The 26,612-nt window shown below is 44.4% G+C and overlaps 2 protein-coding genes and 1 long non-coding RNA gene across 11 annotated transcripts in view; 1 reads left to right on the forward strand and 2 right to left on the reverse strand.

Moving 5' to 3' along the window:
• LOC138765494 (immunoglobulin mu heavy chain-like) overlaps window positions 1-8,415 on the reverse strand; it is a 39,144-nt gene extending 30,729 nt beyond the window's left edge. Inside the window, exons 1-6 of the mRNA XM_069942523.1 lie at window positions 8,280-8,415; window positions 7,804-8,170; window positions 7,593-7,731; window positions 7,028-7,148; window positions 1,651-1,965; window positions 436-738 (exon numbers count right to left, since the gene is read on the reverse strand). Of these exons, the coding sequence (XP_069798624.1) occupies window positions 436-738; window positions 1,651-1,965; window positions 7,028-7,148; window positions 7,593-7,731; window positions 7,804-8,170; window positions 8,280-8,325 (1,291 nt within the window). The 5' untranslated portion in view covers window positions 8,326-8,415. The remainder of the gene's footprint in view (window positions 1-435; window positions 739-1,650; window positions 1,966-7,027; window positions 7,149-7,592; window positions 7,732-7,803; window positions 8,171-8,279) is intronic.
• The window catches only part of LOC138764652 (uncharacterized), a 230,124-nt gene that overhangs the window by 41,901 nt on the left and 161,611 nt on the right, over window positions 1-26,612 (forward strand). For 8 of the 9 annotated variants that reach the window (XR_011358251.1, XR_011358247.1, XR_011358249.1 and 5 more), the window contains 2 exons: window positions 5,510-5,607; window positions 17,596-17,862. The gene's annotated coding sequence lies outside the window, so the exon portion shown is untranslated. Of the gene's footprint in view, window positions 1-5,509; window positions 5,608-17,595; window positions 17,863-22,291; window positions 24,684-26,612 lie in introns of those variants that run through there. The other variant, XR_011358255.1, reaches the window with a different exon arrangement.
• LOC138764656 (uncharacterized) lies at window positions 2,039-7,020 on the reverse strand. The gene is made up of 2 exons (XR_011358267.1): window positions 6,553-7,020; window positions 2,039-5,598 (listed from the first exon to the last, which is right to left on the reverse strand). It is a non-coding gene; the product is annotated as an uncharacterized lncRNA (long non-coding RNA).

A 26,612-nucleotide genomic window follows, 5' to 3' on the forward strand; every position in this document is an offset into this window, starting at 1 on the left:
TAATAATCCATCTTTGTGAGTGGATGACGTGCCAGGGAGATTCCTGGGATACTGTGGAGATAGACTGTGGAGATTCATTCACTCGGCTGGAGCTATTTTTCCAGAAACTGAGACTGCAAAGTGAAAAGTGAAGGTGGAGATCTTCTCCACATGGTCTATCGGTTGGGACACATCTTGCTTGATGTCCCATTTCCCTTTCACTCCACACAGTAACCACAAGAATTATGTGGGAGTAAGTGCACAGGAGACTTAAACTTTCACTTTTGCTGTACAACAGATTGGGTTAAAATTAGTGACGGAAAGGGTTGGATTGAAATGTAGAGGGAATAAATATCACACCTCACTCAACAGGACTCCCATCGGGGACATGAATTGAGTGGAGGTCAGCTAGTTGAATACTGTAAGTAAATTAATTCTCCTTCAGACACCACTCACCCCCCTGATATCTCATGACGATCTTCTCACTGAAGCTGGAAGGTTTATGGGTCACTTCACAAGAATATTCTTGTTCGCTGGTCCATTCATCCACAGACAAGGTCAGGTAGGCAACAGTTTCAAATCCACCATCAGTTTTCATGGAAGGGAGAAGAGTGCCCACTTGCTCTGATTTGCCTTTTTTCCAGGTCACCTGAATCTTGTCAGGTGAGAATCCAGATATCACACAGCCTAGGATAGCAGTTGTTTGATTGCTGAGAACCTCCGGGGATGGAACAAGAGGCATGAGCTTTGGAGATTGAGCTGTAAAACAATGCAATGTTAATGCAATATTACTGATGGCATAACTGGCCACAGTGTAGGTGGACTCCATTCCCCAACTCCATTTGCAAATGCCCCAACAGCAGCCCACTCTACAAATCTGATCATTACAGATGGCCTGTCGTAGGATGGATCCTATCGTGAGATGTTGGGTAGAGCTGTGATTGGGAGATCAAGGTGTACAACACAGGCCTCCCCAGCATTATGTCCCACACTGCAGTGTTGAGGGGGTTGAACGAGGAAGTGGCCTGTGTGGGCAGACTATTGGTGATCTGATTGTTTGGTGGAATGGCTGACTCCAGATCCTGTGGATATGAGCAGATGGGGTAGAACAGGACATTAGGGAAGCACAATATTGAGGACAATCAAAAAGAAGAACAGATGGACAAGAGGAAATTATTTGGTTTTAATGGCAATGATTTGCTCACATCTTAGAGGTGATGGATAAAGGTGAGTGGGGGATGTTGATTCTTCAGTTCCCTTCACAAGGAGTGTGAGTTTTGCAGGAACAGTGACTAATGTCTGTCTGGTTCCGTGTGGAGGAGCTAATCTGGGGGGTGATGCTTGGGCCAGGTGGTGGGGATGGTGCAGAGTCTTCTGAAATTAGATAAATGAGTGGATACAATGGAGGCTGTTCAGCACAGATTATTTCCTGTACATTCCACCAAAATTCAGTTTCATTGACTGGAGGAAACTGCCTCATTCTCCGTCTATTTCCACCTAATTTCTCTCTGCCTTTTTTGTGCGCTACAGCAGCACTGGCTTGTAGGAATGGAAGAAATGAGTAAAGGAATGAATGGACATCCTTGAACATTTTTTGACAAAGGTTCCTGCTCTAGTTTTATCTCTCGACAGTAATGTAGTTTCAAATAGCAAATCAAATCTCATACTAACTTTCAGCGAATATTGGTTTTGTGCTTGCTGTCACGAACTCGGTTGACTTGTACCCTGCCTTGCAGTAGTAGATATTGTTGCTTTTCCAATCCGCCGCAGGGACTCGGAGCAAGCTGCTCATTGTGTACTTTGCATTCTGCCCCAACACTGCTGGATATTTCTTGATTCCGTTGGTGATGTCCCCACTGGCAGTGGACCATTTCTGGATGATGCTCTCAGGCTGATAATCCTTGACCAGACACAGGAGGCTGATCACTTGGTCAGATTCTCTGTGGCAGGGAGGGGCGATGAAGACTGACGGTAATGACTCAACCTCTGAAAAGTAAATAAATTCACAGACAGTCCTGTCAATAAATGCATGACCAACAGATGAAGCAAACATCCAATGTCATTTCCAAATTCATTTACCGTGTTACAGAAATTGCTTCCCGACTTATGTCTCAACAGAGAGTATATGTCTCTGAGGGAGAAAGGCATGGAATAATCCAAGGAACAGCAAAAGGCAGCTCGGTTAGTGTAGTGGTAGCACAACGCTGTTACACCACCACCAACTGGGGTTCAAATCTGGCGCTGTCTATAAGGAGTTTGTACGTTTTCCCTGTGTGTGTGTGGGTTTCCTCCAACCATTCAAATTGTACCAGGGTGTGTAGTTCAATTGGGTGTATTTGGGTGGGACAGGCTCGTGGGGTGAAAACACTTGTTACCGTGCTATATGTCTAAATTTAATATTCAAAAATCCCACAGAGGAGATTTAAGCATGGCATATAAGGTGACTCTCTCCTGCAGTACTGAGGCAGTGACCCAATGTCTGACGTGTGGGATTTTGATCAAAGTTGCACCAAATCTCTCCCTCAAATGCAACGAATGATCCTCAGTGAATGTTTTGCACCAGAATATTGTTCACAGAAAAAAGGAAGAATTTGGCAGGAAGGTTATTGTATAAATCAGAACATTTCACCGGTAATGTTTTTGCATGGAATGAAGTTACACCGGCCTGAATACCTGAACCTCGTCAATATGAAATGTGTGATATGGTGGCACCTGGGGACTCTTCTTCTGAAATTCAATTGAACTGACCCCACAGTGAATTTGTTCCTGCTTTACAGGTTTTCCAAATGTAGTGGCAGAGGAGCTTGATGAAGCAGGAGGGAATGTTAACATGGATAAGAAAGGAATTTGGAAATCCATTAGCCCAGTCCTGAGTAAATGCAGGAATCTTGGAAGGTTGAAAGGTTCACGGAATACACAGCTCCCAGTGTCCAGAGAGGAAATGCACAAGTTAAGAGGCAGAATCTACTTGAAAGATCTGGTTCTCATTTGACTGGAAAAGTGCAACCAATGATCATGTGGTTACTTCAGCTAATTCCTGGGCATTAATGGGTGCTTAGGTTTTCATTACTTTAATCTTCTCAATGGCTTGAAAAGTTGTGAATCATTTCTTAATGTTCAGTGTGTGACAAACGACATCTCCTCTATTTCGTCCACATCTGCTCCAACTCCCCCTCTCCTCTTCTCCACATTTTCCACTTCTCCAGCCTCTCCATTCAACAGATCAACCTTGGTGATTTCTGCCACCTTCAATGAGCTTCCACCACCAGGTGCATCTTCCCCTTCCCTTCCATTTCAGTGCTCTGAAGGGACTGTTTTCCTTGCACCTCCCTTGGCCACTTTTCATCTCCACATTTCACTCCCCTTACAGCACTCTCCCTGCAACCACAACACTTGCTTTTTCCCCTCTTTCCTCACTCTCCATGGATTGTTTACAAATAAAGGGATATCCAGCAAGTGGGATTCCAAATGTGAGATAGGTGGACTTCAGGACCAACATGATCCTGTTAAAACGCAGGATAAAACTGGTAGGAGGAGGGAACCTTGGACAATGAGGGATTTCAAGGATCTGGTCATGGAAAGACAAGGAGGCACATGGACAAGTTGGGTTGAAGGGTTGGTTTCTGAGCTATGACTCCATGACAGATTTGATAGCAGGAGATTTTGTTTTGGCCCATTGTCAGAATTATCTGGAGCAGAGTTGTGGGCAAGACTAGTCTTGGCCACCAAAATAGAGTCACAGAGTCAGAGAGGGTTGAAACAGTCCCTTTGGCCCTACTTGCATGCACTGACCAGAATGTCTGACCCACACTCATCCCACCTGCCTGCTTTTCATGTCTTTCCCTCCAAATTTATCCATGTATCAATCCACATTTTTCTTAAAACATGCCTCAACTTCCTCTTCTGCCAGCCCATTCCATACAGCCACCACCCTCTGTTTAAAAAAGTTATGCCTCATGTTCTATTGGATATATTCTGCGAATGAAAGGATAGTGAGCAAACTTTGGCCAAGATTTCAATTAGGTGGAAAATAAAATTACAAAATATTTACTTCACAATAGTTTCCTCCAGTAGATGGAGGTGAAATGTTGAACTGCAGTGCACAATGGTGCAGGAGAAACTCAGCAGGTCACTCAGCACTGATGGGAAGTAAAGGGTAACCAGCATTTCAGCCCTGAACCCTTTGTCAAGGTAATGAACAAAAAGCAGTGTTGATATCTTGCTTCAAAGACATTATTCAACCAGATAGCAATGGCCATGATTCCCAGGTGTCAGCTTCTCTGAGGATCTGTCCTGGAGCCTCCATTTTGATGCAACCACAAAGAAGGTTCCCCAGTACCTATACAACCCAGACCTGTGTTGTGGTGAAGTGTCACAGGACAGGAGGTAGCTGGACCATAACTACACTCAATGGGCTGAATGGCGCTGGTCTGGCCTGCTATTGGGACTCTCCCCACCCTGCCACACAGGAAAAGGTGGGACCTGGCTGGGCCTCAGGATGTTGGAGACCTGCAGTGAGGAGCACCAAGACCTCAACACCCTATGGTTTCATTTCTGGGTCTCTGGGCCAAGAACACCCTGACACAAAGCAAACCTGGGTTAGCAAAGCTGTCATGTAACATAACAAATTTAAATGTCTGAAACATAAAAACTGACGTAAATTCTGCCACAAAAGGTACTTTGTTTAAAATAAGCGATCTACAGTTCACTGAAACCACAAAATGTACCCCGAAGTCCTTCATCACAAATGATCTTCCCAGATCTGCCGACCGAGAGTTCCCAGATGAATGGGGACTGTGAGCCTTTACCAGGCCAAACTTGGTAGGGAATCATAGTGTTGGAATCCCTCTTGTAATCCTGGGAAGCCCAGCTCCATGTGGAGAAGTGTGGTGAATGGCCCACTACATCTCAGTAAACTCTGTACAGTGGGTCTGTGCATGTCCAGGACTAACTGTAGTGCACGTGGCTGCACACTGTTGGTTCCCTTTGGAACTGCCACTCACTGCCAGCACTGTCTGATCCTGGTGAGCCTCAGCTTCATAAGGAGTCAGTAATTCAAGTAAAGGATGATCTGAGGAACCTCACTGCTCTTCATTGATGTCAGCCTTTAGTAATACAGGGATTCCTGGAGCAAAGAACTGGGATCATCTGGATGCCCTCCAGCCAATCAATGTCTGTCCATTCATCCACAGCAGAGTCATTCTTCAGCAGAGGAGTCCCCAGTGGAGGAGAACTTTGGGAACTCGGGTCCCTCCCGACATCACTAAAGCAGACCGTCTGGACTTTTTCCTGGTTCCGTTTGTGGGACCAAGCTGCAGACAAGTTGGGTACAATGTGTCTGCACCTCAAGGGCTAGGGAAGAGTTTGGGATGTTTTGGGGATATGAAAATCAATGAAAAACACAAATGAACTTTCACCAAATAAAAGGGTCAAAATAAAAATGAAAGAGGCTGGGTGTCAAAAATCTGACTGAAGGACTTTAATGAAAGGCCATTGATGTAAAATATAATCTCTGTGTCCCTTCCCACAGAGGATCGGAGAGCTGCCAAGTGTCTCTGGTGGAGAGGCACAATGTCAGTGAGTGGGATTTACATCCAAGGTTCTTCTACATCCCAAGATCTGCAGATTGTAAGTGCAATTTAATAGGGATCAGTGTTCTGAATGATGGTCAGGAGGTGAACTTGGAAAACACATCAAATCGTCAGCAGGGAGTCAAGTGTAGAGGGTTAGAAGCTGAGTGGGTCAGCAGGATGCTGGGATGGAGAGGGGAGAAGTGCTTGGTGGGACAGCAAGGTGCTGGGATGGAGGATGAGGAGCTGGGTGGGGCAGCGGGGTGCTGGGATGGAGAGGGAGGAGCTGGGTGGGACAGCAGGGTGCTGGGGTGGAGAGGCGAGAAGAGCTGGGTGGGTCAGCAAGATACTGGGGTGGAGAGGCGAGAAGTGCTTGGTGGGACAGCATAGTGCTAGGATAGAGGGGGAGGAGCTGGGTGGGACAGCAGGGTGTTGGAGTGGATGGGGGAGAGGAGCCCATTGGACAGCAGGATAATGGGGTGGAGGGGAGATTTTCTGGGTGGGACAGCAGGGTGCTGGTGTGGAGAGGGGAGAGGTGCTGGGATGGAGGGGAGGAGCTGGGTGGGACAGTGGGGTGCTGAGATGGAGGGGAGGAGCTGGGTTGGACAGCAGGGTGCTGGAGAGGAGAGGTGAGAGGTGCTGGGTGGGTTAGCAGGATGCTGGGATGGAGAGAGAAGTGCTTGGTGGGACACCAGTGTTCTGGGGTGGAGAGGGGACAGGAGGTGGGAAGTACAGCAGTGTGCTGGGGTGGAGATGGGAGAGGTGCTGGGTGGGTCAGCATAGAGTTAGGATAGAGGGGGGTGGAGCTGGGTGGGACAGCAGAGTGCTGGACTGAAATGGGTAGAGGAGCCCATTGGATAGCAGGGTGCTGGAGTGGAGGTGACAGGAGCTGGGTGGAACTGCAGGGTGCTGGGGTGGAGGTGACAGGAGCTGAATGGGACAACAGGGTGCTGGGGTGGAGGTGGGTTTGATAACACAGTGCTGGATTTTCCAAAAGAATAACCTGGGGATGTGGTTTGCAGCTCGGTTTGGATTCGGCCTCATCTCAGGAAGTGGAAAGAACATCAGAAAAATTAGGCATTTTGACTCTAAACTCTGAGCCATGTTAATACATAATGTGGACTGAAATGCTTAGAGTTCTCGAGCATCTCTAAATATTGCAATTCAAGAGAAAAGAGAAAGCAAATTTGTTCAGCTGAAAAATCACATCTCAACCGGGTTCACTGGAACCCTGGGGTTATTCAGACTTTAACCGGATCACACATGTGCAGACCTTTTCCCCAGCCAGGTCTTATCTAACAGTTATAACCACGAAAGCAGCCGACAGGAAACCCCGATTCCAGTAACTGGAGAAACCGCCCGTCTCGGGGAGATTCAAGTAATTGCTTCAATATCTCACTGGCCTCAGTGAATCAGCTCAAAGGGCAAATTAATAAAATACAAATGGGAAAGGGTAGAATGGAGAAGTAGGGTCTTACCTGAAGTCACTGTCAGCGAGGTTCCTTTCCCCCAGTAGTCGAGCGCACACTGCTCCGTCTCCCGACTCACCCAATACAGTAACTTCACTGAGCCGTCACCTCCAGTTATCTCAGCCAAGTGTCAGAATGAACCCTGTCCGGACCAGGAGCAGCCGCTTCCCAAATCTCTGTCACCAACTCCGTCCTCGTCTCTTCCTGACGAGCGAATAAAAGCAGCATTTTGGGCAGTTTTCCTGTCTGCGGGCACCGGCTCCCCCGCCCCGCGAGAAACTCAGTCGCCGGCTTTGGGGTGTTTAATTGCCCGCAAATGGACATTTCCTCAAACAGCCGCAGTCAGGCTTCGGGGATGTGACCCTGGGAAGCAGCAATGCGGGATCCGTGGAGACAGACTGCGCTGCAGACGCTCATTTGTCGGGCGGGACCAGTTTCTGCTCAGCTCCCTACCACCGTGACACTCCAGCTAGAGTCACGGTGACACACCGCCGTTCAACAACCTCCGTCCCTCGCTCTGTCTCCGACCCCACTCTCCCCTCAGTTAAACCGTCCCGACACTGTCCCGGCTCACAGATCCCCTCCCATCCACACTGGCCAGGGGGCTGGGGCCGCCGCTTCGTGCTCCTGGTTCCGATACTCCAGTCCCATCCGCGGCGCTTGGCTCCGACCTGTTCTGTGATCGATCCCCTCGTCCTTCAACCACTCGCCTCCTATTGCAGGGAGGGCCGACGGGGGCACAGCAAGGCCGGGAATCCCTGTGGTGATCACTGCTGCCCTCTCACTCAGCGCCCTGAGGGCAGGCGCTCTCGCTGGGTTTTTGCAGCGGTCCAGCCCCGCTTCCTCTCGCCGTGTCTCTCGCACAGTAATAGGTGGCCGTGTCTTCCACTTTCAGCTTGTTCATTTGTAGGTAGAAGTTGTTACTTCGCTTGGAAGCGGTGAATCTGTCTTGGATTCCAGGCGCGTAATACTTGTAACTTTCGCTATAATACCACACCAACCATTCCAGCCCTTTCCCGGAGACCTGTTTCACCCAGTGCATGGAGTTGCTGCTGAGATCGAACCCTCTGGTCTCACAGGTCAGTCTGTAGGACTCCCCGGGCTTCTTCACCGCTGACGCGACCTGTGTCAGGACGACGTCGGACCGCACGCCTGTCAGTAAAAGAGAAAAGAGTGGATTTTAATGATCGGTTCAACGGCGAGAGAGTCTCCGAGAAGCAGCCGGGCCCGGCCGGGCTGGGTGAAGACACGGGGCACCCACCTGCCAGACAGGACAGAAAGAGAAAGAGATAAGGAGCGATCCCCATCGCCCCGCGCACTGAGCCAGACTTGGACACTCCACAGATCGGCGGCTTCAGCTCAGACCGGCTTTGTCGGGAGCTGCAGTGAGCGCTGTTTAAATGGGGAAGGGGCCAGTGAGAGGGAGAGAGGGAACCGCGGCTTGAACAGGCTCCCACCCACTGAAACCAGAGGGGCAGCTTCCTGTCCCCGCCCCCAGCAGAGATTTCAGTTCCCCAAAAGATGTTTGTCTGTGCAACAGGTGCAGGCCAGTGGTCATGATAAGATCCGGATTAAAGATCTATCATACTTTTCAATTCACTCATATACCCCTGAGAGAGAGGGACTGGTCAGTGTTCAGATATCCCCTCAACCCCCAACCCCCAGAGAGAAGGACAGAGAGACACAGGTCAGTGTTCTGATATCCCCTGAAGGAGAGGTACTGAGAGACACAGGTCAGTGTTCTGATATCCCCCTGAGAGAGATGAACTGAGAGACACTGGACAGTGTTCAGATATGCCCACCACCCCCACCCCCCAGAGAGAAGGACTGAGATACACCAGTCAGTGTCCGATATCCCCCCGAGAGAGAGGGACTGTGTACAGATCTTCCCGTGAGTGACAAAGAGAGACATCGGTCAGTGTACAGATATCTCCAAGAAAAAATAAATGAGAGATACCAGTGAGTATATGAATACCTCGCAATAGACAGGAATTGAGAGGCAATGTTCAGTGTACAAATATCCCCCTGAGAGAGGGGAAAATTTAGAAGAAACATCAGGGGCCTTTATTTTTACACACAGAGTGGTGTGTGTCTGGAATGGAGACTGGTACCATCAGAACATTTGAAAGACTTCAAAAGAAAGATTGTGGATTACAGATATGAGGTGGGAAAAGGCCCTGTACTGTGCTATATCGTTCTATGTTAAATCAGGGCTTGATCACAGACAGCAAAGTACTTTTTGAAGTGGAGTGACTGTTGTCTTGGAGGGACGCTGGGACCCAAATTGTACAAAGCAAGTTTCTGAACATCAAAGAAATAAAGAGAGCAGACAAGCTATTTCAGTGATGCTGGTTGAGGGATCGATGTTGGCAAGGATGATGGAAAATTTCCAAAACCTACATCCACTTCACATGACAGGCATGCTCTCAGTTCACTGCTTCTTCAGATGGGCAGACCACCTTCAGTCCTGTGCTGGGAGGGCCAGACTGCAGAAAGGGCTCCAGTCACTGGAGTGGGACCTCAACCCACTGCCATTGACACAAGCTGGCTGTGACCTCACTGGTGAAGGTGAAATTGATACAGGCAGAATCCATACATGTTGTTGGAGGTCCCCAGGACAACTCTGTTACATCCTCAGCTCTCACCGTGGAACCAGTTGATCCAGGACAGTGGGAAATACAAAAACATGAGAGACAGAGAGAGGAGAAGCCCATCCAGCCCCACATACTCTCTCCATCAATCAGTGAGATCATTGTTCACATTTGACCTCAGGGCCATTTCTAGGCATAAACTCACATCTGTTGAAACATTCATGTCTCAAAGTCCATTTATTGCAGCCTCAAATGGAGTCAGGGACTGACTCTGGATCCAGAATTTCAAGAATTTCACAGATTCACTCCACTCTGGGTGAAGACATTCTCATCTTCTCGGTGATAGAACTATGTGACTATGAACCTTGGTTCTCGACACCCCACCAGCAGAAACATCACCTCAAAATTTATCCTGCCAAGTCTCTCACTAATATCAGATATTTTAATGAGGTCACACACCCTGTTCCAAACTCTGGAAAGCAGAGAAGCAGCCTGCTTCATGCTTAACATACAACAAGCCCACATCCCAGAACTCAATCCCTGCACTCCCTCAATCACGTTGATCCTTCCTTCAGAGCTGTAATCCTTATTCCAAATATTGTGTCAGAAGGGCTCTCAAAAATTGGAGCAACTTTCCTCTGCTCCTCTACTCAAATCTTCTTCCAATAATCACTGTCTCACCTGCATTTTAACTTCAGTGATTCTTGTGCAAGAGCACCCACATCCCTCTGACCTTTCGTTCTCTCACTTTGTAAACAATACTCTGAATTTGTATTTTTGTTTCCAAAGTGGACGAGCTCACATTTTCCACATTCAATTTTCCAGTGTCTGAGACGTGAATCCTTGCTGTACACTTGCTGATAGCCCACACTAAGTCCTGTTGTGTTATCAGTCGCTGTACCTCTCCTTCAGACTGAATGCCAGTTAATGAAGAGGACAAAGGCTGTGTAGTTCACCGGAAATCATGGCTTTTATTAGTAGAAACTAAGTAATACAATAAGGAATGATAATGGGTGCAAACACAGTTATAACCAAGGGGAGAGTCTTTAGTGGTAGAGATAATACACGTCTAATGTCAGTAAAGAAGACTAAGCACAGTGAAAGACTGACAGCATGACACAGATTCATCACACAGGCCCTGTTAGTTTCCCCTTAAATACATCTCCATCATTCTCTTCAGCCATCTCCTGTAGCAACAAGTTCCTCCATCTCAGGTGCTTGGGGACAAGCGTTCTTCAAATTCCCCATCACATTTCTTGCTGGCTCTCTGACAATGTTGCCCAGGTTGGGAGAGTGAGCTGAACACTTTGCCCCTTGAGCTTACTCAGCCATCCATGGGATCACGACTGATCTCACTCTAAGCTCAACTCCGCAATTCCACTATTCATCCCTTGCTTTTCAGGTACCCACCTCCCTCTGCCTTCACAAATATCCAAACACCGTGCTTCCATTGTCCTGGAAGGATATCATTCCAAAGACCTGATCTCTGTTTTAATTTGGCAATCCTTTACTTTTAAGCACTGATCCCTAGTTCCAGAATCTCCCACATCACCCTGCCATTATCCCTCAGGATTTTAGACATTTCAATCAATTCATCCCATTCTTCTAGATTCCAGCAAATGTAAGCCTAACATGTATTTGGATACAAGGATTTAGATTGACAGGGACTGATGAGGGATTGTCCACATGGCTTTGTGCATGGAAGGTCGTGTTTAATCTCGAGTTTTTTGAGGAGGTTAACAGCAAAATTGATGAAGGCCGTGGATGTTGTCTACATGGAATTTAGCAAGGCCTTTGACAAGGACCCACATGGGAGGATAGTGAGGAAGGTTTAATTGCTGGGTGTTCATGGTGAGGTAGTAAATTGGGTTAGACATTGGCTTTATGGAAGAAGCCAGAGAATGGTAGTGAACAGCTGTCTCTCTGACTGGAGGCCTGTGCCTAGTGGTGTGCCTCAAGAATCGGTGCTGGATCCACTTTTCATTGTCATCTCTATCAATGATCTGGTCTTTGGAACGATAATGTGGTAAATTGGATGAGTAAACTTGCACATGACACAAAGACTGGAGGTGGAGTGGATAGTGAGGAGAGCTTTCAAAGCTTGCAGAGGGAACTGAACCAGCTGGAAAAATAGGCTGCAAAATGGCAGATGGAATGACATGCAGACCAATGTGAGGTGTTGCACTTTGGAAAGACAAACCAAGGCAGGACATGCACTGTAAATGGTAGGACACTGAGGAGTACAGAAGAACAGAAGGATCTGGGAATACAGCTAAATAATTCACTGAATGTGGCATCAGAGGTGGATAGGAATGTAAAGAGAGCTTTTGGCACATTGGCCTTCGTAAATCAAAGCACTGAGTACAGTGGTTGAGAGGTTATGATGAAGTTTCATAAGATATTGATGATGCCAAATTTGGAGCATTCTGTGCAGTTTAATTTCTGAGATTTAAGAAAAATTTAGATGGATCCAAGAACAGGAGGAGTAGGGAGGGATATGTTCTGGATGCAAGTCAGTTGGACCAGGCAGGAAATAGTTCGGCACAGACTAGAAGGGCCAAAGGGCCTGTTTTGGTGCTTTATTGTTCTATGGTTCTATCGTTCTAAGAAAATTTGTCCAGTCCAGGTTGCTTTTGAGTAAACCTTCTCTGAACTGCTTCTCTGATTGAATAAGGAAAAAGTATTGTGCACAGTAATTTGCATGGATATTTACCAGTGTTCTATACCAGCCATTCTTACAAGGGCCCATATAGACTCTTGGAAGTCACAGCACATTTAAGTATGGGGTGGGGTGGGTGGGGGGGGGGGGGGTGTCACGGTCTGAAATCATAAAATATGAGTTTTTTTTATGCAGTCAGTAGGAGAGATATATGAGGAAACCAACTAAACTTGACTGTTTCACAGGAAAGGGAGCCCATAGACTTCTGTCAGAGTCCTAAGGGGGCCATAGTTTAAAAAGTTTGAGAATGGCTGCTCTCTACTACTGATTCATAGCTCTCCCACCTACGTCATCATTTCCTCGGTCTGCAAACAACAACAATCTGTGAGCTTTCATTATTGCTGTGGTTATATACCAGCCTTTTGTAATCTGTGCAAATGGTTACCCAGATCTCTCTTCACCTCTGACCCCTGCAATCTCTCACTCTTGGCATTTTCAGTTTCTGAAATGGACCATTGCAGATTTTCTAACATCCTTTGCCAGATTTTTACACCCTCACTTAACCCACCTCTATCCTTTTTGTCTTCAGCATCGACTTTCGATCCGATCATCAAGCAACTGTGCCTTCAGAACCTTTGCCCAAGCATTGATTATATTTATATTAGCAGGTTGAAGGCCCAGCACTCTTCTTGTGGCACCTCACTCAGTACATTTTTCCAATCAAAAAAGACCCAAGAATGTTGACACCCTGCTTCCCGTTACTACCCAGCCCTTCTCTCCATGTCAAGATGTTACCTCCTGATCCCTGAGCTTTATTTTTCTGTAAAGGCCTTTGAGGGCTATTGCAGAAAAATGAAGCTCAGGGCTAAGGAGGTAACTGGGCAGCACGGTTGGCGTAGCAGTTAGTGCAATGCCTTTACAGCGCCAACAATCAAGACCAGGGTTGTCATCCCGCGCTGTCGTTAAGGCGTTTGTACGTTCTCTCGGAGTCTGTGTGGATTTTTCCCAGGGTCTCCAGTTTCCTCCCACCATTAAAAACTTACCACTGGTGTCGGTTAATTGGGTGTAAATTGGACCCGTGGACTGAAATAGCCTGTTCCTGTGCTGTATATTTAAATTTAAATGATCCTTGTCTTCTGCAATCTGAGTAGAGTACATCCACCGGCTACCCATTCTCTGCAACTCATGTCACGTATTCAAAGAATTCCAAGCAGGGGTTGTGTGTTCTTTCTGTGATTATGTAGGTTTACTGCTGGATTCTCCAGTCTGCTCTCGCAGGGATGTAATGATGTTGGAGAGAGTACGGAGAAGATTTACCAGGATGATTCCTGGAATGCAAGGGCTAACACATGAGGAGCGCTTAGCAGCTCTTGGACTGTATTCATTGGAGAATAGAAGAATAAGAAGGGATCTCGCAGAAACATTTTGAAAGCTGAAAGGATTGGACAGAGTAGAAGTGAATAAATATTTCCCTTGGAGGACAAGAGGACACAGTCTTAGAATTAGAAGGAACCCATTTAAAACAGAGAGGAGGAGAAATTTCCTTAGCCAGGGGGTTGTGGATTTGTGGGATTCATTGCCACATAAAGTCGTGGAGGCCCGATCATTGGAGGAGTTAAAGGAAGTATCTAATTAGTCAGAGTATCAAGGTTAATGGGGAAAAGGCCGGAAATTGGAACTAGACGCGAGAAAGGTTTAGCTCGGTGTGGAGTTGCGGAACAGATGTGATGGGCTGAATGGCCTACTTCTGTTTCTTGTGAATATTTTACTGATGGCAGATGTTCAGCCAAGTGGCCTGTGATTGCAGACTTCCTGCTCTACCTTCCTGAATGTAGGAAATACATTTTCTGTATCTCATCGAAGGGAATTGCTCCAAACTTCATGAAATTTGAAATATTAAAAGCAGTTACCAAACATCAGAATTCACAGCTATTTTTCCAAAAAACACTGATCCCTTTATTGTTCTGTTCTTAACATGCTCACCTAATCATCCAATCTCAGAAAACACTGACCTGATGATTTAATATTTCTGCTGTCTCACTAACGTTACTTGGAGGTATTAACCCCCATCTCACTTGAACTAGATTAGCAGGACGATGGGAACCAGGATGCCAGATCAGATATGGGAGTGAAGGAGGAAAGAGATGGACTGAAGATTCAAGATTACAGGAAATGTCAGAGTTTTCAAGTGCATCTATTTCTATGCAGAAGTATTATTGGAAAGGCAGACGAGCTTAGAGCAAAGATTGGCATGTGGATTATGACATTGTGCCCATTTGTGAAATTTGACTGCATAAGGGGCAGGACTGACAGCTCAATGTTCTGGGCTTCTATTGATAGAACAGGGGGATGAAAGGGGGAAGAGGAGCATTGCTCATCAAGGAAAATAGCACAGATGTGCTCAGACAGGACAGAACAGAAGACTCCTCTCCTGAGGCTATATGGGTCAAGCTGAGGTCTGGGAAAGGTATGACCACCCTCATGGAGTTATATTATAGACTGCCCAATACTCAACGAGAATTGGAAGAGCAAATGTGTAGAGAGATAGCAGACAGCTGCAGGAAACATAAAGGTGTGATAGGAGGAGATTTTAACTGTCCACATATTGACTGGGGCTCCCATTACTGTAAAAGAGCTGGATGGCTTGAAGATTGTCAAATGTGTTGAGGAAAGTTTTCTCAATTAATATACAGAGGTATCAACTAGAGAGAATGCAATATTGAATCTCCTATTAGGGAACGAGACTAGACAGGTGACAGAAATATGTGCAGGGTAATATTTTGAGACCAATGATCATAATGTTATGCATCGCAAGTTAATTATGGAGAAGGATAGGTCTGGGCCTCGAGTTGAGATTGTAAATTGGAGCAAGACCAATTTTGAGGAAATGAGAAAAGATCTAGAACATGTAGATTGGGATAAGTTGTTTTCTGGCAAAGATGTGCAAGGTAAGTATAAGACCTTTAAAAGTGAAACTTTGAGAGCACATTGTTTGTATGTTCCTGTCAGGATTAAAAGCAAACTTAACAGGCATATGAAACCTTGGTTTATGAGGGATACTGGGGATCTGGTTTGGAGGAAGAGAGAGATAAATAACAGGTATAGACAACACGGAGTAAATGAAGTTCTTGAGAAGTATGATAAATGCAAGAAAAAAGAAAGAAATCAGGAAGACTAAAAGAAGACATGAGGTTGCTTTGGCAAACAATGAGATGGAAAATCCTTAAGGTTTCTACAGCTTTACTAAATGCAAAAGGAAAGTAGGGTCACAATTGGTCCCCTTGAAGATCAGATTGATCAGCTATACATGCAGCCAGAAGAGATGGGGAGGTCTTAAATAGGCATTTTGTATCACTATTGAATCAGGAAACTGGCACAGAATCCAGGGAAATAGGCAAACAAGCAGAGTTAAGAGGAGGTGGTGCTTCCTGTTGTAAAGCAAATAAGGATGGATTGATCCCCATGGTTGACAAGATATTCCCTTGGGCCTTGAGGGAGGCTAGTGTAGAAATTGCAGGAGCTCTGGCAGAAATATTTAAAATGTCCTCAGCCACGTGTGTGGAGCCGGATCATTGGAGGGTAGCTCATGTTGTTCCGTTGTTTAAAGGAAGTTCCAAAAGTGACCGTGAAAATCATCAGCTGGTGAGAGCCTGACATCAGTAGTAGGTAAATGACTGAAAGGTGTTCTAAGAGATCGGATATACAAGTATTTGGATAGTGAGGGACTGGTTAGGGATCGTCAACATGGCTTTGTTTGTGGAAGGTCACGTTTAACCAATGTTTCAGAGTTTTTTGAGCAGAAAAGTTGATGAAGGTAAGGCTGTGGATGTTATCTCCATGGAATTTAGTTAAGGCCTTTTACAAGGTCCCACATGGCAGGTTAGTCAGGAAGGTTCAGACACTTAATATTCATGGTGAGGGAGTAAACAGGATTCAAGATTGGCTATACAGGAGAAGGCAGAGAGTGGTAGTGGATGATTGATTGCTTCTTAGAATGGAGGCCTGTGACTAGTGATGTACCTCAGGGACTGGCTCTGTGACCATTATTGTTTGTTATCTATAGCAAAGGTAATGTGGTGAATTAGATCAGCAAACTTGGAGGTGTTGTGGACAACGAGGAAAGCTTTCAAATTTGCAGAGGGATCTGGACCAGCTGAAATGGGCTGAAAAATGGCAGATGGAGTTTAATGCAGACAAGCGTGAGGTGTTGCATTTTAATTTAATTTCGACATACAGCATGGTAACAGGCCCTTTTGGCCCATAAGCCCATGCTGCCCAATTACCCCCAATTGACCTACAACTCATGGTAAGTTTTGAAAGTTGGGAGGAAAACGGGGACCCGGGAAAACTGACTCAGACATGGGGAGAACGTACATACTCCTTACACACAACATAGAATTCAATCACTGGTCCAGATCCCTGGAGCTGTAACAGTGTTGATCTAATGGTGTTGTCCCCTAACTGTTACACTAAGGGCGACACCCCTACACTAACCATGCCACCCCGATGAATTTTCAAGGGACAACTGAGAAACGGCATACATGGTAAATAATAGGGCACTGAAGAATGTGATCGAACAGAGGGATCTGGGAATACAGATACATAATTTTCTGAAAGTGTGTCACACGTGGAAAAATGTTGCAAAGAGAGCTTTTGTCATATTGGCCTTTATAAATCTAAGTATTGAATATAGGATTTGGGATGTCATTTTCGAGTTGTATTGAGATTGGTGAGGGCAAGTTTGAAGTACTGTGTGCAGTTTTGGTCACCGAACGACAGAAAGATATCAATACGATTGAAAATGTGCAGAGAAGATTTACTTGGATGTTAACATAAGCAGGAACTGAGTAACAGGGAAAGGTTAAAGAGGTTAGGAATTTATTCCCTGGAGCAGAGAAGAATGAGGGGAGATTTGATCGAGGTATTTAAAATTATGAGGCATATAGTTAATGTAAATAGGCTTTTTTGAACTGAAGGTGGGTTAGATACAAACCAGAGAGAGCTTGCCGCGGACCTCCATCTCCTAAAATGATAAGATGATAAAAACTATTAGATTGAGTGTGTAAAAGTAGAAGACACATTTTTCTTGTTCATTTTCCTTTGTGTGAAGACATTGTTTTATGGAACACATGTCAAACTCTGGCCCGCGGGCCAAATTTGGACTGCGATATAATTATATTTGGCCCGCAAGATCATTTCAAAAATGTATTAGAGGTGGCCCGCTGGCCGCCGCGCCAGTATAGCGCATGCACAGCTAATACTATAAATCCCAGAATGCATTGGCGTCAGCCCGCTAATCGCCCTCACTTCCTCTGTTTACGTTGCAGGGTCTCACCGTGGACTCTGGTTTTGGGGCCTGGCCGATGTCAGGGGAAGCCAAGGCCGCTTCCCAGCGCCCGGAACCGGAGGCCTCGGGCCTGACCTCGCCAGGACCGTTGCCCACTCCCCCTCCCTGCCGCAGGACGACCCGCGACTCACGGTGACGGGGCTGCTGATCCGCCAAGATGCCGCCCTGCAGCGAGAGCCGATGCCCCCGCACTGTCGTTGTCCAACCTGATCGCCCGCAAACCCCGCCCTCCCGCACACAGGCCTGAGTAAGTATTATGAATTTTAATCTCAGGATAAAATGATCTTCCAATTGTTTCATGTCACAGTTATAAATATATTCCTGGTTAAAAATGGTCCTGCACCTGGATACAAGCTCATTAGGCATAAAACTTGAAAAGTGTGTAAATCAAAGGATATCTGTACCAATGGAAAAAGGGCATGGCAAATAACCCTGCTAGAGTTCATGCCCACAATCAGTCACCCATTTGATTGTTTCAGGAATCATGTTATTCTCCCACATTCTCCATAGCCCTCAGATTTTACTATTCGACAGCCACTAGCAACATTTGACAAATCCGCTATAGAGAAATATTATTTATTGAATATTTTATTTCTCATTTGTTCATGCTTCTGGAAAGAGTTTATCCAAAACTATTATTAAACATTTATTTTAATAAGAAAAAGTTTAACATTACATATGTTGAAAGAAGAGAAAACCTGCAGATGTTGTTGAAAATTTTCAATAAATATTTAGTTCGGCCTTCGACTTAGTCCAAGTTTTTAATTTTGGCCCTCCGTGAATTTGAGTTTGACACCCCTGTTTTATGGTTTTATTGTGTCGTATATGTTGAATATTTATTGGTTTTGGAGGGGGGTGGAAGGGGGGAGGGAGGGAAAGGGGGAAAAAAGGGAGAAAATGCCACTGTGTATATTTAATGAGAAACGTTATTATGGTTGATATGGTTCACAGTGTGAAAAATAAAAAAATAATTAAAATTAAGAATTTGGACAGGTACTTTACATCTATATGAGTGTAATGGAGGGTTATAGTCTGGGTGGAGGTCAGTGGAACAAGGCAGAATAATAGTCAGGTACAGACGAGAAGGGCCTAACATCCTGTTTTTGAGCTGTACCAGAAATATAGAAACTAGGTGCAGGAGTCGGCCATTTGGCCCTTCAAGCCTACACCACCATTCATTTTGATCATGGCTGATTGTCTACTCAGTACCCAGTACCTACCTTCTCCCCATACCCCCTGATCCCCTTAGCCACATTTGTCTTAGCTAATCTCTTTCTCTTTAAGTCCTAATAAAAGCTTTTACAGTCATTTTTTATGTTCCCTGACACCTTTCTCTCATAATCCATTTGACCTTTCCTCATGAATCCCTTTGTCCTCCTCTGTTGAACTCTGAATTTCTCCCAGTCCTCAGGAATATTGTTTATCTTTTGGTTAATTTATATGCTGCTTCTTTGGATTTGATTCCCTCTCTGATTTCCCTTAGCCATGGATGCAGCACCTTCCTTGACTTATTCTTTCCCAAACTGGGATGTATAATTGTTGTATTTCAGCCAAGCTATCTTTAAATGATCGCCATTGCATTTCCATCATTGATCCTTTAAGTACATTTGCCAATTTACGTCTCATACCATCAAAGTTGCCCTTCTTTAAGTTCAGAACCTTTGTATCTGAATTCACTCGGTCACTCTCCATCTTAATGAAGAATTCCACTATATTGTGCTCACTCTTGGCCAAGGGGCTTCTCACAACAAGATTGCTAATTAACATTACTCAATACCCAGTCTAGAATGGCCTGTCCTCTTGCTGGTTCCTCCACATCCTGGTTTAGACAACAATCGCGCATACATTCTAAGAAATCCTCTTCCTCGTTACCCTGACCAATTTGGTTCACCCAATCTACATGTAGATTAAAGTCACCCATTATAAGTGTTGTACCTTTGTTGCACACACTACCAAATTCATGGTTAATGCCATCTCTCACCTCACTGTTACTGTTAGGTGGCCTGTACACAACTTCCACTAGCGAGTTCTGCCCCTTGGTACTTCTCCGCTCGACGCATATCGATTCCACATCCTCGAAGCTAATGTCCTTCCTTTCTATTGCATTTACCTCCTCAAACCAACAATACTGCCCCATCTCCTTTTCCTTTCTGTCCAACCCTCCAGAATACTGAATATCCCTGAATGTTGAGTTCCCAGTCTCGATCCCCCTGAAGCCATGTCTCTGTGATCCCGACTAAATCATAGTCATTAATAGCTATCTCCACATTCAATTCATCCACCTTATTGTGAATGTTCCTTGCATTGAGACACAAAGGCTTCAGGCTTGCTTCTGCCACACTTTTATCCCTTTTCCCATTATGTTGAGAAGTGGCCGTTTTTGATTTTTGCCCAGGGTTTACCCAACTGCTACTTTTGATTTTCACCTTGCTATCTTTTGCTTCCACCCTCATATTACACCCTTCTGTCTCTCTGCGCTTGTTCCCATCCCCCTGCAACATAAGTTTAAACCTTCCCCAACAGTGGAAGCAAACCAACTCCCAAGAACATTGGTCCCGGCCTGCCCAGATGTAGACCGCCCAGTTTGTACCAGTCCCACCTGTCCCACAACCCATTCCAATGTTTTAGGAATCTGAAACCTTCTTTCCTACACCACTGTTCATGCCACATATTTGTTCAAACTATCCTGTTATTTCTACTCTTGCTAGCTCGTGGCACTGGTAACAATACAGAGATTATTACCCCTGAGGTCCTACTCCTTAATTTATTTCCTAGCTCCCTAAATGTATCTTATGGGACCTCATCCCATTTTTTTCCCTTAATTGATATTACCAATATGGACCACAACAATTGACCCTTTCAGAATGTCCTGCAGCCGCTCCGAGACGTCCTTGACCCTTGCACCTGGAGGCAACAGACCGACCGGGAGTTCCGTTGCAGTCACAGAAACTTCAGTCTATTCCCCTTCCAATGGATCACTATTGCCCTTCCACTCTTTTTCGTGCTCTCTTGCACAGCAGAATGACTCACGGTACCATGATCCTGGATACTGATGATCCTGGGGGTCATCTCCCCAAACAATATCAAAAATGGCATATCTCTTTTGGAGGATGATGACCACAGAAGACTCCTGTGCTCCTTCCTATTACTGTTGGTCACCCAGTCCCTATCTTTCTCTACCCTCTGAAACTGCAGTGTGACCAATTCACTAAAGGTGCTATCCACCACCATCTCAGCATCCCAGATGCTCCAAAGTGAGTCCACGCGCAACCCCAGTGCCGTCATGTGGTCAAACAGAAGCTGCAGCTGGACACACTTCCTGCACACGTAGTCCCCAGGGACACTTACAGTATCCCTGAGTTCCCACATAGAATAGGAGGAGCATGATACAGGTCTGAGCTCACCTGCCATGCCTGAAACAAACTCTTGTACATAAATAAAATGGAAGAACAAAGAAACCTGAGAACAGGGTTAATTGTTGGTTACTTAAGAGTGCAGATGAACAGAAGGAACGGATGCAAATGCATACATCCCACAAGCTCACCACAGACATTGATTGGATAGTTAAGAAAGTCTATGGGATGCTTGGATTCATTAATCGGGGAATTGAATTCAGGAATAGAGAAGTCATGTTGCAATTCTACAAATGTTTAGTAAGATCACACTTATTTGTTCTGGTCACCCTATTATAGGAAGGATGTGAAAGCTGTGGAGAGGGTGCAGACGAGATTTATTAGGCTGTTGTCTGGATTGGGAAACAAATCTTATGAGGCAAGTTTAGCAGAGCTGGGACAATTTTCTTTGGATGGTAGAAAGATGAGAGGAGATTTGATAGAGGTCTGCAAGATTGTGAGAGGCAATAGATAGCGTGGAAAGCCAGCACCTGTTTTCTTGGGCAGGATCAGCAAACACCAGAGGACATCTTTCTGTACAAATTTAAGGGAGGAAGTTCAGAGTAAGATTTTTTTTAAACACAGAGAGTTGTGGGTGCCAGAAATTCCTTGCCGGGGATGGTGGTGGAAGCTGAAACATTTGGGACGCTTAAGACATTCTTTGGCAGACACACGGATGAAAGAAAAATAGAGGGTTATAGGGTAAGAATGTTTTAGTACTTGTTATTAGGAAGGGATATATGGGTCGACACAACATCGAGGATCGAAGGGCCTGTACTGTGCTGTATTGTTCTATGTTAATCACTCTGTTGGAAATAGTCTATGTACCCCAAACTCTGGATAAACGTGTGAAATAGTCGAAAGCATGTAAAAGTCAACCCACCAGTTTTTAGCCCAAACATCCGAATTTTTGTATATTTTGTGTGTAAAATTCAAGCCCACCGTATTCCTGGCCCCGTCTGTCCACCCATCGGAGCTCTTGATGTCCCGACAATGGACTCTCGCCTAGACCCCGGCTACCAGCCTGCCCATCCCAGCTCCAGATGCTCAGACCACGGACTGTCACCTTGGTCCCAGCCGCCTGCCCATCTGAGCTGACAAAGCTGTCAATGTGGACTTACAACCCGATCCCAGCAACCCGCCTCCACACCTGAGCTCCTGACGCCTCAAGCGACACAGTTACTTACTGCAGTTGAAAGTATTGTGTATGTAATAGTCAACCCCCTAAATGTTTGCCTTAAATTTGTTCCACAAATTTCAACTATTATATTCATATTTGTGTAGCCCTTAGGACATTGTGGAGCAGATAAGCTGGCAGATTGTGAAACAGTGCAGAAATAACTGGCTTGTCGCTATGGGAAACTTCAACGCCCCTCATATTGACTGCGGCTTCCTTACTGCAAAAGGAAGAGCTGGAGCAGAATTTGTCAAGGGTGTCCAAGAAGGATTCCTGACACAGTATGTGAACCAGCCGATTAGAGGAGAGGCCATTCTGGATCTAGTCCTGGGTGATAAGCCTGGTAAGGCGACAGAATTCATGGTGGGGTATATTTCAATGACAGTGACTGTTCTCAGAGAAAAGCACAGAAGAAATGCGGAGGATGTTTAGGGTCCACGTGTGGGGTTCTGGATGCGTTTGTCCCATTGAGACAGGGAAAAGATGAGAGGAAAAAGGAAGTGTGCTTGACTAAAGAGGTGAGACAATGAGTTTAGAGGAAGAAGGAGGCTTATATAAAGTTTAGCAAGCAAAAGACAGGAAGAGTTCATGAGAATTATGTGGTAGCCAGAAAGGAACTGAAGAAAGGACTCAGGATAGCTAGAAGTTAGGCAGGAGACTGTCTTGGCAAGAAGGATTAAGGAAAACCAAAAGGCTTTCTATGCTCATAAAAAAAAAACAGAAGGATGACTCCAGTGAAGGTAGGGCTGCTTCAGGATAAAGGAGGCAACGTGTGCCTGGAGGCAGAGAGGAGGTCCTAAATGAGTAGTTTGCTTCAGTGTTCAGCAGAGAGGGGGATCTTAAATAATGTGAGGTCTATATAAAACAAGTTTCTGTGCTGGTGCAAGGTGAGGGTAAGAAAGAGAACGTGCAGAATCTTTGTAAAAACACTAGGATTGATGTTCCCGTGACTAGGCGAGATATAGCCCAGATTATGACAGGAAGTGAGGGATGAGATTGCTGGGTCATTGACAATAATCTTGACATCCTCTCTGACCAAAGAGAAGGTACAGTGGATTGGAGAATGGTAAATGTAAACCCTTGTTTAAGGAAGGTTATAGGGAGAATCCAGTGAATCTGACATCAGTGGTGTGCAAAGTATTGGAGAGGATTCTTCTGAACAGCATTTCCAAGCCTTCAGGGAAGCCTAGTCTGCTCTGGAATAATCAGGAGAACTTTGTGAAGGGCAGGTCATGCATCACGAACCGAATTGACTTTTTTGAGGAAGGAACAATAGAAATTGATGAAGGCAGGGCAATTCATGCGGAGTCTGTGGATTTTAGTAAGGCAATTGACAAGGTCACCCAAGGTAGACTCATTCAAAAAGTCAAGGGGCATGAGAGCCATGGAAACTTATCTTTGTGGATTCAGAATTTTGATTGGAGATCAGTGACCAGCGAAGTTCTCTGGAATCTCTGCTTTTTATGATTTTTATAAACGACCTAGACAAAGAATTAGAAGGTTAGTTTAGAATGTTTGCAGATGACCCAATGGTTGGAGGTGTTGTGGATAATGTGGACGGTTACGATAAGTTACAAAAGGATATATACAGGATGCAGCGATGTACGGAGAAGTGGCAGTGGTGTGAAATGATGCAATTTGTAATGTTGGACTTGAAGGCGGAATGAATGGTTAATGGCAGGATTTTTAATAATGTGGAAGAACAGAGGGACCTCGTGGTTCATATCTGTAGATCTTCCAAGGTGCAGGTTGATAGGGAACATAAGAAGGGTTATGGTGTGCTGGCCTTTATTAGTAGGGGGATTGAATTCAAGAGTTGAGAGGTAATGTTGCATCACTATAAGACTCTGGTTTGACCACACTTGGGATATGGTGTTCAGTCCTTGTCGTCTCATTGTAGGAAGGATGTGGAAGCTTAAGAGAGGGTGGAGAGAGTATGGGATGTTGCCTGGATTGGAGAACAAGTTTTATGAGGCAAGGTTAACATATCTTGGGTTTTTCGCTTTGGAGCGATGAAGGATGAGAGGTGACTGAATAAAAGTTTTATAAGATTACGAGTGGCATCAATAGGATGGAGAGCCAGCACCTTTTTCCCAGAACGACAGAAGCAAATACCAGAGGACATCGGTATAAAGGTGAGGGGAGGAAATTTTAAGGGTGACATCAGGGGTAGGTTTTGACACAAAGAGCAGTGGGTGCCTGGAATTCATTGCCAGGGTAGTGGGGGAGGTTGATAGAATAGGGGCATTTAAAAGACTCTTGGACACAAGCTAAATAGAGGGTGTGATGCAGGGAAGGTTTAGCTTGTTTTTTTAAATTTTTTTATTTTTCACACTATAAACCATATTGACCAAGATACATACAGACCTTTTTTTTTCTTGAATATATACAGTGTCATTTTCTCCCCCCTTTTCCTCCCTCCCTTCCCTCCCTCCCTCACCCCCTTTCCCATTTATTTGAAGTTCAATCTATAAGATACATTAAACCCGTCAAACAATGTTGTCACTTAATAAAATTAAACAAGAAATTTTACTGAGTCAGTTCTTTTCATTGTCTTCTCCTTCTGTCATTTTAGGTGGTGGAAGTCCATGGTAGGATTTCTCTATTGTATTTCATGTATGGCTCCCATATTTGTTCAAATATTGTGATGTTATTTCTTAAATTATAGGTTATTTTTTCTAATAGAATACATTTATTCATTTCTATATATCATTGTTGCATTCTCAATTTGTCTTCTCATTTCCAGGCTGACATAATACACTTTTTTGCTACAGCTAGGGCTATCATAACAAATCTTTTTTGTGCTCCATGCACATCGAGTCCAAATTCTTTATTTCTTATATTACTTAGGAGGAAGATCTCTGGGTTTTTTGGTACATTGCTTTTAGTGATTTTATTCAATATCTGGTTTAGATCTTCCCAAAATGTTTTCACTTTTTCACATGTCCAAATTGCAAGAATTGTTGTTCCCGTTTCCTTTTTACAGCAAAAACATCTGTCTGATACTGTTGGGTCCATTTATTTAACTTTTGAGGTGTGATGTATAGCCTGTGTATCCAGTTATATTGTATCATGCGTAACCTCGTGTTTATTGTATTTCTCATAGTTCCGGAGTGTAGCTTTTCCCATGTTTCATTCTTTATCTTTATGTTTAGATCTTGTTCCCATTTTTGTTTAGGTTTACCATTTGTTTTCTTGTTCTCCTTTTCTTGCAGTTTGATGTACATGTTTGTTACAAATTTTTTAATTATCATTGTGTCTGTAATCACATATTCAAAATTGCTTCCTTCTGGTAACCTCAGACTGTTTCCCAATTTGTCCTTCAAGTAGGTTTTCAGTTGGTGGTATGCAAACATTGTATCGTGAGTTATACTATATTTATCCTTCATTTGTTCAAAGGATAATAATTTATTTCTCGAAAAACAATTTTCTATTCTTTTGATCCCTTTTCTCTCCAATTCTCTAAAGGAAAGGTTATCTATTGTGAAAGGGATTAGTTGATTTTCCACCAATATTAGTTTTGGTAGTTGGTAATTTGTTTTATTCCTTTCTACATGAATCTTCTTCCAAATGTTGAGCAGATGATTCAATACCGGTGAATTCCTACATTGCACCAATTTTTCATCCCATTTCTCGGATCCGGAAAAGGCACGAAAATTTGCAGAACAATTACAAAACAGACAGAGAGATGAAGAGATGTAACAAGAACAAAAATGACAACAAACTATATATGTATATATAAAAAAATATAGAGTATAAGTAAGAACTAAGAAGGGAAAGAAAGGGAAGAAATGAAGTAAGGAGGGAATTAAGAGAGTGACCTTTGTTATATATGAAGATTAAAATCTTTTCTGGGGGGGCTGGGTGGGGAAAAATAACAGTCACTGCGAAATCAGTTGACACTTGCGAGCGGATTCGCAAATCCAAATGGAGAGGGGAGATGTGGTTGCCTGACAAGGGACAAAGGGCAACTCAGAAAGGGGACAGACTATTGGGGTTAAAGGAATTTTAGATCTGAGAATAGTGGAAATATTTTGTTTTAGAAATGTTGTCTTATAATGTGTTCAAAAAAAAAGCAGAAATGGATAAGAAGGGAAGGTGGTGATGAGGAAACGGAAAGGAAAGATAAACAAAGTATGAAATTACTATGTTGAACTATATGACTTTAAATATTAATGGAATACATAACCAAATCAAAAGGAAGAAACTGTTAAATTTACTGAAAAAAGAAAAAATTGATATAGCATTCGTACAAGAAACACATCTAACTGAAGTGGAACACAAGAAATTAAAGAGAGATTGGATTGGACATGTAACAGCAGCGTCATACAATTCAAAAGCCAGAGGAGTAGCTATATTAATCAATAAAAATGTACCAATCAAAATAGAAGAGGAAATAATAGATCCAGCAGGGAGATATGTAATGAT

The sequence above is a fragment of the Narcine bancroftii genome, chromosome 5 (genome assembly GCF_036971445.1).
Source record: "Narcine bancroftii isolate sNarBan1 chromosome 5, sNarBan1.hap1, whole genome shotgun sequence".
NCBI classification, from domain to species: Eukaryota; Metazoa; Chordata; class Chondrichthyes; order Torpediniformes; family Narcinidae; genus Narcine; species Narcine bancroftii.